This window comes from Clytia hemisphaerica, unplaced genomic scaffold (assembly GCF_902728285.1).
Source record: "Clytia hemisphaerica strain Z4C2 unplaced genomic scaffold, Clytia hemisphaerica genome assembly, whole genome shotgun sequence".
Lineage (NCBI taxonomy): Eukaryota > Metazoa > Cnidaria > Hydrozoa > Leptothecata > Clytiidae > Clytia > Clytia hemisphaerica.
In genome coordinates, this window is record NW_027103556.1 from 96,402 (window position 1) to 111,838 (window position 15,437).

Genomic DNA, 15,437 nt, shown 5'->3' on the forward strand with positions numbered 1-15,437 from the left:
AAAAGAAGGGTATAATAGCTTATTAAGGTGTCTGTAATTATGTGAATTTTTATTGAATTCTTGTTTCATTTTAAAGAGAAAGACAATCTTAAAATTGGTCTATTATTGGTTTAAAGCTTATGAAGTCAAAATGTCTTGGTAAAAATAAATGTTGTGTTTATTAGCTGCAGAGAAAAAATATTGTTAATTCTTGCCTCTTAGGTTTTAGATATTATCAGGTGTTTGCAACATAGGGAAATAAGTAATGGTAGACTGAAATACCCAAAATTATATGTTTCAAAGAAAATAAAAAGTGAAATTTTCCTTAAATTGTAAAATTGGATTGGGATATCATTGGTGATGCAATCAGGGTCTGAAGTACTGGCTACATTGACCACACCATTGTATAACAAGCTTAAGACAAGAATTTGACATGGAAAAACAAGATAAAAAAACAGAACAAGGAAGATCAAGTGAAGGAGAAGAAAAGGGAAGATTGGGAGGGGCAATTAATTGTAGTTGTAGATGAGTATAAGGCTGACTTAAAAAACCCTTATAAGGCCCCAATTAAAAAATGCCAGTAGCTGAATGTCTATTTCATACCGCCTTAGTATGGGTGGTGACTCATCAGTTGTAAATCCACAAAGATCCGATCAAAGAATAAAATGCTCATTTTTTTTACAAATTTGAGCTCAGTATGCTTATAAGCGTTATGCTTATAAAAAAATAGATTGTATACAGGAAAGCCCATCTCATCAGGATTAAAGATTTTTAAGTATTGTTATTCTTCCAAACACTACAAGTTTTAATAAAAACATAATGTACACCAATTTGTTTATTTTTGTCAATGAACAATAAATGACTTATAGTAGAGGCCTTTTTGCTTACAGGGGAAAATATCATATTCTGTTATAAAAGTAAATGCTAAATGCAAGTATTTTTCAAAGAGATTAAGCTTTTCTGTTAAGGAATTTATAATGGCTACCAAGGTAGACCCAGAAGAAGCTATTGTACCAATAAACTCTGAAATCCATCGCAATAATTATCACCATACAGTTCAAAATGACAACTGTAGTAATCAGACAAACAATGGTAAAGTGGCTGAAGGTTTATCAAACAAAGGTTTTAGCTTGAATGCGGAAACAGAGAAACAAGGATCGCTGCAGGATGAAAGTTTAAAAGATGGTTGTAACAGTAACGATGCGGATTATGATAACTGTGATAATCAGCTCCAAGGAGATATTATATTTTGTCCAACAAATGCTGAATTAGATAAACATAACTTGGTTGATAAAAGCGATGTTCCGAATCACAAACCATCTGAACAAAACACAATCAAAAATAATAGTAAGACTACCCAACAAAAAGAGCGCAAATCTTCAAATGATGTTATCACTGACCAAGTTGACGAAAAGAAACCATTGCTACAACCACCAACTTGCTCAGAAAATACAGGAGAAAGATTACCTACATGTAGACTTATTATCACTTCAATGAAGCACGTTCTGTGGATTGGCCTTTCAGCTCTACCAACTATTATTATTGTTTGTATGGCAGGTTTTGGTTATTCTCATTTAAAATGGACAAGAAAAATTCTAAATAATGGAACTACAACAGACGATGGTGGTATTAACTATTATTTTAACCGTTGGACTGTATTCTGGTTTGATGACGTCATGAGAACAGTAAGATTTAAATTGATTATTATGCATGAAAGATCTTATATCAGCTCCTACATGAAGTAATTTGAATTTTGACATCAAATGAATATTTTGTGTTTAAATTTTTTCAAATATCTTTCAAAATATTTTATCAATCTTTTATTATAATCAATCAAATTAAATTCATCTACTTAGTTTTCATTATCTTAATATTTCTATTTCTATTTCGATTTCAGTTCCTGATTACTCTATTGAATGTTATCGTTGCATGTGTATTATACAACCTAAGTATGCGTAAAACATTATACCTTATTGTAAGTGTGGCACTACCTATCACTTTGACTGGCTCGTTTTGTTTTTATTGTATGTTGCAATGGTATACTTCAGATCCTTATGCTGTGTGGTTTTACTACATAGACATTGTCATTTTCATGATGGCGTTCTTCCTGGTTGTACCATTGGCTCAATTACTAGCAGCAAAACAAGTGGGCGCAAAACTTTTAGAGGTAAGGTAGGAAATTACAATGGTTATACTGAAGGTACTCAAAATTAATGACGTGGAGATCGCTTCTTTTGTTATAATCCCTTTTATGGGAATGATTGCTCTTAGTTTTCGAAATCTTAATATTTCTGGGTTATATACCAGAACAATTTTTGAGTACCTTCTGTACCGCCATTGAGTTTTATATCAGTTAAGCCAGCTTATTTTTTAATTCGCAACTAATCGATAATCACTTTATTTATTATTTTACTTCTTCTTAGCCACTTATATTACAACAGTTGAAGTCGTCTATAAAAGCCTCTGTAATGAAAGTTCCTTTTGCTTGAAAAACTCAAGTTTCGAATCAAATGAAAAGTAAATTTCTAAATTATTTGGTGCAATCTCTTTTAAGCTCATCCATCGACATGTGAGTAATCTCAAAATCATACCGACTTCGTATCACGTGACTATGTAATAGGCTGAGAAGACTATGACTATGTTATAGACTGAGAAGCTCCAAACGAACAAAAATAGATTCATGATACTTTCTTGGTATAATTTTGATAGTGTTGCAATTTTTCCTTCTTTAGGGCAAAAACTTGTTCAATTAAAATACAAATACACAAATACAGGCACATTGCTATTACGAGGAATGTTCTGGCAAATAACCCACTAAGCTAATTATGTCTGAAAACCAGAAAATTCCATAAGAAGAAATCTTACTAAAAATTATATCAATAAAAATAGAATTCAATTATCAAAACAATTCTCACTTGGAAATTTGTTTATATTCTAATCTATAATTTCCTGTATACATTTTCAGGCGACCAAGCTCTACATTTTACCAATGTTTTTGATGGCCCTTGGGATAGCATTTGTGGATATTTATTTCTCAAAGAGTTATCGTGTTGAGGAAGATGGATCACTTTTGAAATACAGTCAACGACTTATTGTGTATCCAGTTCTAATGGACAGCTTTTTGAGTAAGCCAACCTCTTACTTTCTTGAAAATCAGAAACTTTATATCTTTATCTTCTTTGGAATGAATTTATCGTTCAGTAGAATTCGGTATATTTTAGGAAATGTGTTGTCTGAACATAGTCAGAACCTAATAATGGAGGGTTATGCTTCAGTCAAAATATAGACTATTGGCGAACAGATTTGGTTGGAATTTGTCAACAAAATGGCAATATAAATTGGTACTTAAGGGCCTACACTTATGAGATAGAACAGGGAGGGTGCGATATAAATTTTGGGTTGAGACCTTCCTGTACACTTTGACGAGATTTATTATCAATTTAAAATGGATTTTTTGAATACTTATCAAATACTTCTACCGCAGGTCTTGGTGAATTCTTTGTCAGGAGATTGGAAGGTACAACCGTTCGTGGTGAAGCTCATTCATTGTATCTTATTCAAGTTCGCTTCGGAATCCTTGGAAGATACATGAATCTGACTGCAGGTATTCCTCATGAAAATATTATTCATTTTTTAGTTATTTGTGAAATGGCTTATTTCTAAACAGCTCATTCCAAATTTTGAAATTTGCTTTATGCTTATCGCACTAAATGACTGGCGGTGTACTCTGAGGAAAAAAAAAGTTCATTGCAAGTATCTGTTGATAAAGAATTAAAGGCAAATGTCTGAAATTAAAAATCTATTGTTCTTTTTTGCGATGGAATAAAGAATAATCAGTATATAAAATAATCAATAATGTATCACTTATTTATTTTGGCCCTATCGCAAATATAAGAATAGAGGTCTGACTTGTGTCTGGATTTGTTTTTTTTGTGCTAATCAAATCCGCGACGAATTTTTTTTCATCCATCGCTTTAATTAATATCGGCGAATAGCAAATATCCTTAAAACATTTATTTATTTTAGCGGGGACTTATTATGGAGATTTGACGATTATTTTTTATTTTTTGTGAGAACTAATTTTTTTCTAATTATTTTCATTTTAGGGAATTTAACCATGCTGACCATAACATGTAGCCTGGTCATGCTCAAAGATGTTGTATTGCACAGAATGGGTCGAATACAATGTTGGATGTTCTATAAAATCCGTCGGTTTTTTAAACGTGAGCAAAGTTCAACTGAAGAATTTCGTGCATGGTATTTTGAGGAACGTTTCTGTAATTTTCGTGCTTGTGTTTTGAACAATGACTTGTTACATGAGTTCACAGGTAGGGATAATTATAATACTCTTAGGTGCCAAATAAACGGGCCCCCCGCTTGTTAATTTTTCGATTTTTTTCCACCCCCCCCGGACGTTATTAGGACCCCCCCGGACGTTATTAGGACCCCCCACGTTTTAGGACCCCCCCCCCGGACGTTATTAGGACCCGCGTTTATCCTTTTTGAAAAAATTCCCAGCTCCCAAAAGGAAAGTTTCTTATTTTACTCTAAAAGGCCTAAATTTAGTCTATTTTGACCCTTTTTATGGGTTTTTTTAAAGTCCATTTTCCGACCTCCCCGGTAATTAGGTCCCCCCGTTTATTTGATTTGAAAAATTTTTCCAACCCCCCCCCCCGTTTATTCGAACCCCCCCCTCCGGACACAATATGTCTTTCACAAAATCTTTCCTTTTTTGCTATTAGACTATAGCAATGGCAGATGCTTTTATTCGTTTTAGTTTACTTATACTACTCGCCTTTTTTGTACCAAGGGAGTTAATGTTTTTAAACCTTTTTCATTTCAGCCACCATTGTGACGCCCATTCTCTTAGTTTTCTTCCGCCCTCACCGCCTCTTATTCCGCTTTGATGACGATCTCTTCATCAACACTAAATCGGGATTATTCGAACCGGGATTATTCTACGCCCAGTTTTTCATCCAAATCGGATTTCTATTCATCACATACGTTTTTATAGTATTTATTGAAGGACGTTTTAATGGAGTGCATCTCCGCTATGCTTTCGCTCAACGCAATCTGCTTCAAGAAATATCCCAGATTGTTATTTATTTGTGGGGCATGTTGCAGATTTTATCGGCTGTTCGCGTCATACCGAACTACTTTCAATGCGACACATCGAACATTTGTAGCTGTCATTTCAATATCAATAAAACTGAGTATGGATGTTGATTGTGAGTGCTTACGTAATCATCATACTTTAATGAGGCGAAATTTTGCGAGGATTATTAAATTTCGCGATTTATCTTGCTTGCTTTAAATTTTAAGATTCTGCGGGAATCTGGGGAATTAAATGCGGAGATGGTACTATTGGGTGTCAAGATTTTATAACTACAATTTTATTAAGGAAACCTTACAGTGTGAACGCGCCCTATACCTCCACGATTGACGGAAGAGCTGATGGAAGAGCACGAATAAGAGTAATCCCATCCCAGCTGACACACAACGTTGTTTAAACGTTTATCTAACGTTCACAACGTCCACATAACGTTAGATTAACGTTGAAACAACGTTGTGTACCAGCTGGTACACTTACGACTTTTTCTTTTATTCTTCTTTTCACTCGTCAATAGTTTTCCTTTTTTGTTCTTCTTTTAAGATTTTGATTCCAATCTGACAAATGGAGTGAAAGCATATGCTTTTATACTATTTTGAAAGGTCGAAAAAAGGTCAAAACAAATAATTTTAAAATAAACAAAATATTTACTTATATTTTTGTTGTTTACCCGTACCAGGTTAAAAACGTCATAGAATATTGGTTTTGGCTTTGAGCTGATGGTTCTCAGAAAACCTCTTAATTTTGTGCCTAACTGCACGCTGTTTTTTTCATTTCATAATGGATATTCTTAACTTTTTAGGGAAAATCCTGAAATATTCTTGATGTGTATTCTAAGTTTAGGATCCAACCCAACCTAAATCTAGCATGTAATACATACCTCACGCAAAATGTGCTTTATTTTGTGAAGGCTTTTAGCATTGCTCGAGGATAATTGGCAATTTAAAGGTAAAATGCTCTAAAAATTGGATTTTTTTTATTCAGTTGCCAAATTCCATGATAGTGTTATTCTTAGCATATTCTTAATTTTTTGGCCAATGTCATCATGAATATTCTTATAAAGTATAATTCTTACAAAGAAAGCGTAGTGTATGTGTTTCCCAGAAAACCTCTTAATTTTGTGCCTTACTATATTCTGAATTAGGGTTATATGAAAATATAACAAACGTGTGAGAACCAAAATTGAGACAAACTTCCAAGAGAAACTTTTAAATTTGGTACGTACTTTGAGGCCCCCTTATTAAAGAAAAGAATATATATATGGATAATTACGCGAGAGAATCGACCACGAAAATATTTTGATAATTTGCGACCGACCGAGTAGTAAAACTCTTGTTTAACTTCACGAATATTTGGAATTTTCAATTATTAAATTCATTCGCCACTTACAGTCTGTGCCACTAACTCGATCGGGAAGATTCTTCCAAAATTGGAAGATTCTTCCGAAATGGGAAGAATCCTCCCGAACGGGAAATTAACTTAACACCCAAACGGGTTAGCGGACTTCCAGATCGGGGAGAAGCGAGAAACTAAGGAAAACTCGATCGGGTTGGAACTTCCCGTTTGGGAAGTTTACGCAGTTTTTTCACAATTTAACAAGATTTCTACGGTAAAGTCTACTTTTCTTTGGGTGAAAAACCTTAAAATTTGATGCTTCTTCGCCTCCAAAAAGTTTCAACTTTCGCCGGTCATCGTACAGCTTCGCCGAGATTCAGTCAATTTTTAACTTCCCAAAGAGGAAGAATCTTCCGAAACGGGCAGAAAAAAATAGAGTAAGTTCTTCCCGTTCGGGAAGGTTCTTCCCATTTCGGAAGAATCTTCCCGATCGAGTTAGTGGCACAGACCAAAGAGATAGAAAATAGAGGAGGTTGCACGATTCTCTTTCTCTATTATACTATGTTAGTTATGATCCATGAATAATTAATGAGGGAAGAAAAAAAGAGGGAAAGTTTTACGGAACCGACTAAATTAAAACAATCGGTGTTTTATTCAAAAAGATATAATCAATGCCGTAAAAAAGTGCTTGAAAACGAAAGTAGAACGGGCAAAGAGACAAATATGAAAAAATGGCTGCACTGCTGTTTTCCTTGACAGCTCGAGTCTTTTGGAAATTGTTTCTTAGATATTAGCTCTCTTGAAATATACTGTTCACTTTCTCACGTTCTAAAGAAAGGTTTACTCCAATGAAAGTCTATATAGCTGCAAATAGGTAGGTAAATATAGGGAGAATCTAGCACCAGTTGTCAATTTTCTTTTTTATTCAGCTAAGAAAATGTTTGTTTTCAACAAAACCATAATATATAATATATAAAATATATTAACATAATTTATCATATAATGAACTATATCAAAAGATAAAATCTATGCAAATGTATGAATCTATAATTTCACAGTGTAAAGGTAAGAGGGATCCTTCTGTCGTTTTATCTATGTTTATTTACTTTTTCTGCTTACTGTAAGAATTTTTTTCGAAATTCCACAAAAAATAGGGAATTTATCCAAATCAAATCCAGCTAAAATCTAAAAAAAAATATTTTAAACAATAGAAGAAAACCCATAGAACGACCTGCCCACATAAGTTGAGGTTGGCGGACTAAGACGACCTGATCCCAAAAGTAAAATCCAGGATATTCAACAGCAGCTCCTGCAGATGAAAGTGAAAAGTCGGATGAAAGAATAAAAGAATGAGAAAAATGTCGGTTTTTATATTAAAAAAAAACACACTAAAAACATGCAAGGCCAGGACACTCACAAACATTATTGCTAAAATTAACATTGTACTATTTCAACTAAAAAACCTTTGAATGCAAATCATAACAACCTGTAGTTTGCATGCGCCTTTCAACAGTTGAATAGCCAGGTAACAGTCTCCTTTTTTTTCTTCTTTTGAACCCAGGTGTAGGCCTCTGTTTCCATTTTCCAAAATGTATCTGTCACCACTAAAATGAGAAAAGTTATAATTTGGTCACAAGTGAACCTTGTGACTCTAGTACTGAGCCTAAAATAAAAATGAAGTAACTTTCAAAAGGAATCCAGGACAAATAATGAAAATAAGCTAGAGTCTTTGTCACCATCCAAACATTCAATATGTGTGTTTCACAGCTGAAAAAGCCACTCGAGAAGTTTTGATGTTGAGCCAGAAAAATTATTCAAATTTCGTTTATATCACTAGTCATCAAACTAAAATTATCTAGACCAGACTTGTAGCTATAGTCATTTCAATGTCATTGACAACAACTGAATACATATCATGGGATTTTTTTTGTTATAAAAAGGCCATTTTATTTCAGACAGACCTAATTTTCAGACAGACCTAATTTTCAGACAGACCTAATTCTCAGACTTTACCTAACCTGATTAGATAACATATATATGCACATTTTTTGAGCGGCTAGTTCGAAACGCAGGTCACAGGTCACAGGTCAACAGGACAAAGGTCACAGGTCAACAAAGTGCAGACCGGAAAAAAGATAATAAGATCATAACATATACATAACATAACATCAATACATAACGCATTAAATTACAAAAAAGTAATACATGTTATTTAGATATTATAAAATATGATGCCTAAAAAGACAAAAGCGCGAAAAATATTTATTATACAGAATGTGATGTTGATAGTGTGAATGGATATAAAACGGCACCAATCAGAAGCTTGTGAGGTCCCTAAAGAGTGGTTTTTTAGAAGATGAAACTAATCAATCATAATTGTTATTTAATGACTTAAGACATTTTTGAAAAAATGTTGAAAGAATCACAAAATATCATGTCTTACAAGAGAAAAACACCAAAAATTTAGCATACCGAAGTGATGATAAACAATATGGGCTGAAAAATTACACCAATCAGAAGCTGTTTGAGTTCTCTGAGAGGTAGTTTTAGAGAGATGAGTTTTTATTATATGTAACCATATATAACATTAAATTTAATATGTAATATACCTGTTATACGTATATATGGTTTTAAATTTTCTGGTCTGCGTTATACACGGCGCAAACTGCGAAAGATCGATAAAAGCACATGGTTAAATTTTGATGTTTGAAATGGTTTTATATGGATGAAGAATTATGTTTTTGATAATTCTTGTGTTTTCCAAACATTTCTCTCAATGACATTGATTAGAGTCCCTGTCATCACGACCTGTACCTGTGACCTGCAACCGTGACCTGTGACCTGCGTTTCGAACTAGCCGTTTTTTGAGTTAATATGGTAATCATCTAAGTTACCTGAGCTGCAAGTTTAAACGTTCATCATATTTAGTTGATGCCGGGAGTTGATGTGTTCTCTTGCTAATTTGATCATGTATATGGCCTTGGGATTTTAGTATTCTCGAACTCCCAGAGTTGTACCAAATGGTTCCAACTGTTTGAGTGTTTGTCCAGCTAAAAGGAAAGGAATTAAACCGTATAATTTCAATCATTTTTTTTGAATTTCAACACCTGGTCGTGATAAATATTTCAAACAAATCATCATTAATATCATTTAAGGTATTTCCTCCGGAAATGACAAACCTTGACTTACACACTTTTTGTTGTTCTATTTTGAAGTTTTCAAAATTGTTTGTCCTCACAAAGAAATAATACCGTGATTGGGTACTTGCATCAGTGGAGGCTACATGCATAGCCCTCAAATGAAGACCTGGCTGGTCATTAAACAAAGTTGACATCAAAACAAAATGGCAGAGTAGAGCTGCGAGCGAGGGGGCTGCGTAGTTGTATTTTGATGCCCGCCGGTCTTTTATTTGAGGTATGCATGTTTGCCTCCATGATAAGTTTACCCATCACGGTAGGCGCTTTTTCTATCGAAGCACTTTATGCATTCTTTTTCTTTTCTTTGAAAATAAAATGAACGGTTGTAGAAGCTCCATCAGACCAAACACACTTTTCAAACTTCAAATATTCCAACACTTCAACAGTCCCAGCAACAGGAAATAACTCATCTTGAAGAAAACAAAAACAAAAGTAATCCAGTGTAGATACCTACAATAAAAGCTAAAACATGCGGGCTGATATCTTGTTGTGGCCCCTCACAATTGCCTTTCACCTATTGATTTCCTATTTATTTTCACCCAATCAAAACAATATAAGTCTCAGCATCAATAATTAGACAAGAAAGCCACGGTTATCTTTCTGAAATTTTCTCTCCATCAAACAATCTGCGAGACCCACTGGTTCAATATCTAATGTTGTTGTTGTTTTATAACACACTGTGTTGACTTATGCCTAAATTTCTCTTTTTTCTAATTTCGCTTGGGTGCTCTGGGTTCCTTTCATGCTGATTCAAACTTCGTACAAACCTCTCACTTTTCACAGATTTTCTAGGATGAACATCAACGCGCATCATTAGTAATATACAGAATTGTGATGTTGAGGTGTATGGATATAAACGGCACCAATCAGACTTGTGAGGTCCCTAGAGGTGTTTTTAGAAATGAACAATCAATCTTCAAATTGTTTTTTTAAGGACTTAATGACATTTTTGACAAAAATGTTTGACAGAACCAAAAATATCATGTCTTACAAGAGAAAAACACCAAAATATTTAGATACCGATGTGATGATAACAATTGGCTAAAAATTACACAACGAAGCGTGAGTTCTTGAGAAGTTTTTTAAGCCATAAATAAAAAAAACAATATGAAGATACCTGTTAACTAATATGGTTTAAATTTCTGGGGCGTTATACAGGGCGCAAAAATGCGAAAGATCGAAAAAGAACGGGTTAATTTTGATGTGAAATGGTTTTATAAGGGAGAATTTTTTTGGATAATTCGTGTTTTTCCAAAACTCAATGACTTGATTGAGTCCCTGCACGAACCTGAGACCTGTGAACCGCAACCTGTGACATGACCTGCGTTTCGACTAGCCGTTTTTTGATTTAATGGTAATCATCTAAGTCCGAGCGCGTTAAACGTTCATATTTTAGTTGATGCCGGGAGTTATTGTCTCTTCTAATTTGATCATGTAATGGCTTGGATTTTAGTTCTCGAACTCCAAGTGTGTACCAATGGTTCCCAACTGTTTTGAGTGTTTGTCCAGCTAAAAGGAAGGAATAAACCGTATAATTCCATCTTTTTTTTGAATTTCAACACCTGGTAGTGTAAGTTTCAAACAAACCACTTATATCAATTAGGTATTTCCTCGGAAAAAAGACAAACCATTGACTTAAACTTTGGTGCTCTAGTTTCATGGGTGTTCAAAATGGTGGTTGCACAAACATGCATGCCTCAAATGAAGACCTGGCTGGTCATTAAAATACAAAGTTGAATCAAAACAAAATGGCGAGTAGAGCTGCGAGCGGAGCGGGGCTGCGTAGTTGTATTTTGATGACCAGCCAGGTCTTTTTTGGGGCTTGCATTTTGTTTCCCTGAGCAGGTTACCCAATCTCACGGTGAGCTTTCTATCGAAGACATAGATTATGCTGAGAAAATGAAATCTTCCTATTCTTTGAGTTATAAAATGAACGTTGTAGAAGCTCCAATCAATACCAAACACCTGACTTTTCAAACTCAAATATTCCAACACTTCACGCTCCCGACAAAAGAATACTCATCACTTGAAGAAAACAAAACAAAAGTAATCCGGTAGATACCTCGTACAAAAAGCTAAAACATGCGCGGCTGATATCTTGCTTGTGGCCCCTCCTCATTGCCTTTCCACCATTGATTTCCTCATTTATTTCACCCAATTTCATAAAAATCAATAACAAATAGAAAGTCTTTCAGCATCAATAATTAGACAAGAAGCCACTCTATTTTCTGAAATTTTCTCTCCATAAACACAATTGCGAGACCACTGGTATCAATATCTATGTTTTTTGGTTTTATAAACATGTTGATTATGCCTACTTTCTCTTTTTTCCTAATTTCAGCTTGGGTGCCTCTGGGTGCCTTTCAATGCTGATTCAAACTTCGTACAAACAACTCTACACTTTTCACAGATTTTCTCAGGATGAACATCAACGCAGCATCATTAGTAATATCAACTCCCAAAGCATTGAATTGAAAGCATCTTTAAAAGAAGCTGTCTCTTTAAGTTTTCTACAGTCCGCACCACAGTCCACAGTTTTCTACGCACCGGCCGCATAATAATCTATACTACTTTACTACAGGCAGCTAGCTGTTTGTTCGATGAAATTCAAATTCTTCTTCATTCCGTGTCTCTTCCTTCAGTACGGTAATAAAAAAAACAAATCAAGAAGCAAAATTTTTGAAATTAACCGCCAACTTTTAGCTGATCACGTAAACAAAGTGAAAGACAACAAGAACTGCAAGAACTAGATACCTAGTCGATGGTTGAGTACATGAAATTAAAAAATGGGCTGAACTCAAAGAGCCAGACCACAGTGAAAATAGCCAGACCACACTAGAAACTTCAGATATACATACCTCAAGGCATCCTCTACCAAGGAAAATTGTTCTCTATTTGAAAAAAATGTCCATCTTTTCGATTTCGAGCGATTTCCATCAGTAGGTGCTGTTAGCTACTCAACAAGACAGGCTATCTTTCTTCGATGATAATTTCACTGTCTCCTTAGTCAAAACGTAAACAAATCATTTGATTGGTTGAAATAAATATATCCAAAAGCATTTGAGATGTTTTAAACAATGTAGTACTTGCTGTAGACGTTGTTTTAGTCATAACTCGAATAGACATAACAAAAATAACAGCAGAAAAATCACCGCTTCGACCCGCCATGTTTGCTTCCTTCTCGATTGGCGGCATAACTCAGCTCGCGTCAAAGGCGATTTTTCTTTGTTGCAAAACAAAGGAAATTGAATAGAAAACAAGAGTCGCCCGGCTTTAAAGCAGTTGTGTGCAACCTCCTCTAATTTCTATCTCTTTGCACAGACTGACTTATATTTCATCCATTCATTCTCATACACATATCCTTATTTTTCACACTCTTTTACTCTCTACACGTTTTTTTAGTACCGGGTGCGCCACAAAAAGGTTTCTCTCTTTAAAACTAATTTTCTCGAAATCTAAAAAGTTTAAAAGAACCATTCCTACTCCATTGGAAAGAAGAAGAATAGACTTAAATTTTGATGGGTCATCTAATGAATTCGGTACATTAAATCGAAAGTTATGCTCAATTGAATAAAAAAGTTACTTTCTGAAAGTGCTTAAAAACGTTAAAAATTGACCTATCAAATTAAACAGAAGCATAATTACATGATGCACCAGTTTTTTCGCTTCAGTCATCAAAAATGATAATTAGCTGTCTAAATGTCCTTTTGCTATATAAAGGAAGGTTGAATTACATTAAAAGGAAGAAAATTCGTTGAAAAAAGCCAAAAAATCTGGTAAAATTCATAAAAATACATCAAATATGGGTTTCGAGGTACATCCAGCCTTACATAGACTTTATCCAGTCTGGAACCAACAATCTGTGGAAAATTTGGGTAAAAATAAATTAAAATGATTTTGATGAAGATTTAAAACCCTTTCGACCCATCAGTTTCAAAATTTATGTGTTTAATTACTGAAAAATGCTCTTGATCGTGTAAAGGCTATTGCGATTGGCAAATTTAAAATAAAAATTTGATAGGTCGATTTTTAACGTTTTCGGGCACTTTCTGAAAGTAACTTTTTTTATTCAATTGAGCATAACTTTTGATCTAAAAAACCGAATTTGATAAATGACCCATCAAAATTTAAGTTTATCTTTCTTCTTTCCAATGTAATAGGCATGGTTCTTTTAAAAATTTTAGATTTCAAGCAAATCAGTTTCAAAGAGAGAAACTTTTTTGTGGCGCACCCGGTAGAACATCCAGTTTTAAGCCTAAAAATGTTCTTATTTTCATCATTTTATAAGTATTTTTGTCCATTTTTTTATGAAATTGGATGTTTTGGATTCCGCAAAGCCTTAAAGCATTATTAGTATTTTGGCCATCGAAGCTTTATGCTCCTACACAGTTTGTTCTCATAAAAAACGTATATCCATTCATTGATTCATTCATTATGGCACTTCTTTATTTATCTTTTACCCACTCACACAACCATTATGTTCCATCCATTAATTGGGAAAGTCGGTACTAATTTATAGGAACCACTCCCCCGGTGGGTGAAAAATCTTTATCATGTTTAAGTATGGAAGAATAAAATGACTCTTATACATTCATGATGATTTCAAATTCTTGGTGTTTGACTTATTGACCTTGTTTAACTCCAAAATTTCCTTTTTTTATTGGATTTCTAGCTTAAGCTTATCAAAATTATCCTCAAGACTTAAATCTGGTAGTTTTCCTTGGTAAGTGAAGTAAAGCTATCAAATGGGCCATTCCATTTTATATCCATAAAGGGGGTGGACGAACATTTCCAGGGGGTATAAAGGAGTGTTTTTTCATTGTTTCAGGGGGTAAAATGTTTTTCTAAAATTTTCAGGTGGTAAAAGACTGGTTTTAGTTCGTCCACCCTGCACTTTTAAGGTAAGAAATAAATTTTTCCAGGGTTCTTTTGAAAGTTTTGTCACTTTTCAGGGGGCATCCACACATTTCTAAGTTTCTAAGAATCTCTTTTTGTCTTGAAAAGGTTCGCCCCCGGGGGGGGTACTTAGGCAAATGGGGGGTACGGTATGTGCCGCCCTTAAGGGTACCTTTTTTGGACTTCCAAAGTCCCGCTAAGGGTCGGAAAAATCAAAAAATCAAATTTCAGTCCCACTAAGGGTCGGAAAAATAGGAAAATTTCAACTTTTTACCCCCTAAAGATCGAAATGTGGTCAAATTGGTCAAAATTATACGAAGGGTCTTAAAATTCACAAAATTTTCCTTGGTTTTCTCTTTTTTAGTCCCGGTAAGGGTCCAAAGTTCGAAAGTCGGGCGGCACCCCCCCGTCAGCTCGCAACCCTAGTACCCCCCCCGGGGGTTCGCCCACCCCCTGTATGGAAATTTAATGGAACAGCTCAATCTATCAAGATTTTAGGGACCTCAGCATGGCTCGTAAAAATATTCGATTGATTCCATATTTGATTGATTCGTTTTGCTCACTATATACCCTACTTTTGGTAAATATCTTTTGAATATACTGCCCAGGGCACACAACGTTTTTTCGACGTTTATCTAACGTTTCCAACTTCCATATAACGTTAGATGAACGTTGAAACAACGTTGTGTGCCAGCTGGGTGTGTTCTTAAAATTGTGGAACAGTATAAACCCTCTTACTTGACATACATTTTATGACCTAAAAATTTCATTTTTACAAAGCTTTGTTTAATTACCTTGAGAATTGAATATCTATTGATTTATCAAAGAAATAGAATCTCATTTCAATTATTCTAGAATCTCTAGTGAGATGATGAATTTTGAAAATTTGTGCTTAACACGTTTTTTTTTTTACTTTTTGA

The 15,437-nt window shown here is 34.4% G+C and overlaps 1 protein-coding gene across 2 annotated transcripts; it reads left to right on the forward strand.

Annotated features, from left to right (window-relative positions):
• The first annotated feature begins 873 nt into the window (after nt 1-873).
• On the forward strand, nt 874-5,973 carry LOC136800499 (uncharacterized). Of its 2 annotated transcripts, XR_010845716.1 has the most exons (7): nt 874-1,664; nt 1,877-2,146; nt 2,945-3,104; nt 3,464-3,583; nt 4,086-4,307; nt 4,823-5,453; nt 5,892-5,973. XR_010845716.1 is itself a non-coding variant. In XM_067057155.1 (6 exons), the coding sequence occupies exons 1-6, from the start codon at nt 957-959 to the stop codon at nt 5,203-5,205; spliced, it is 1,863 nt and encodes a 620-aa protein (XP_066913256.1). In that variant the 5' UTR covers nt 874-956; the 3' UTR covers nt 5,206-5,973. The 2 variants fall into 2 exon arrangements, 1 of the variants encoding a protein (XP_066913256.1); XM_067057155.1 differs by having other exon boundaries at nt 4,823-5,973.
• The last annotated feature ends 9,464 nt before the right edge of the window (nt 5,974-15,437 follow it).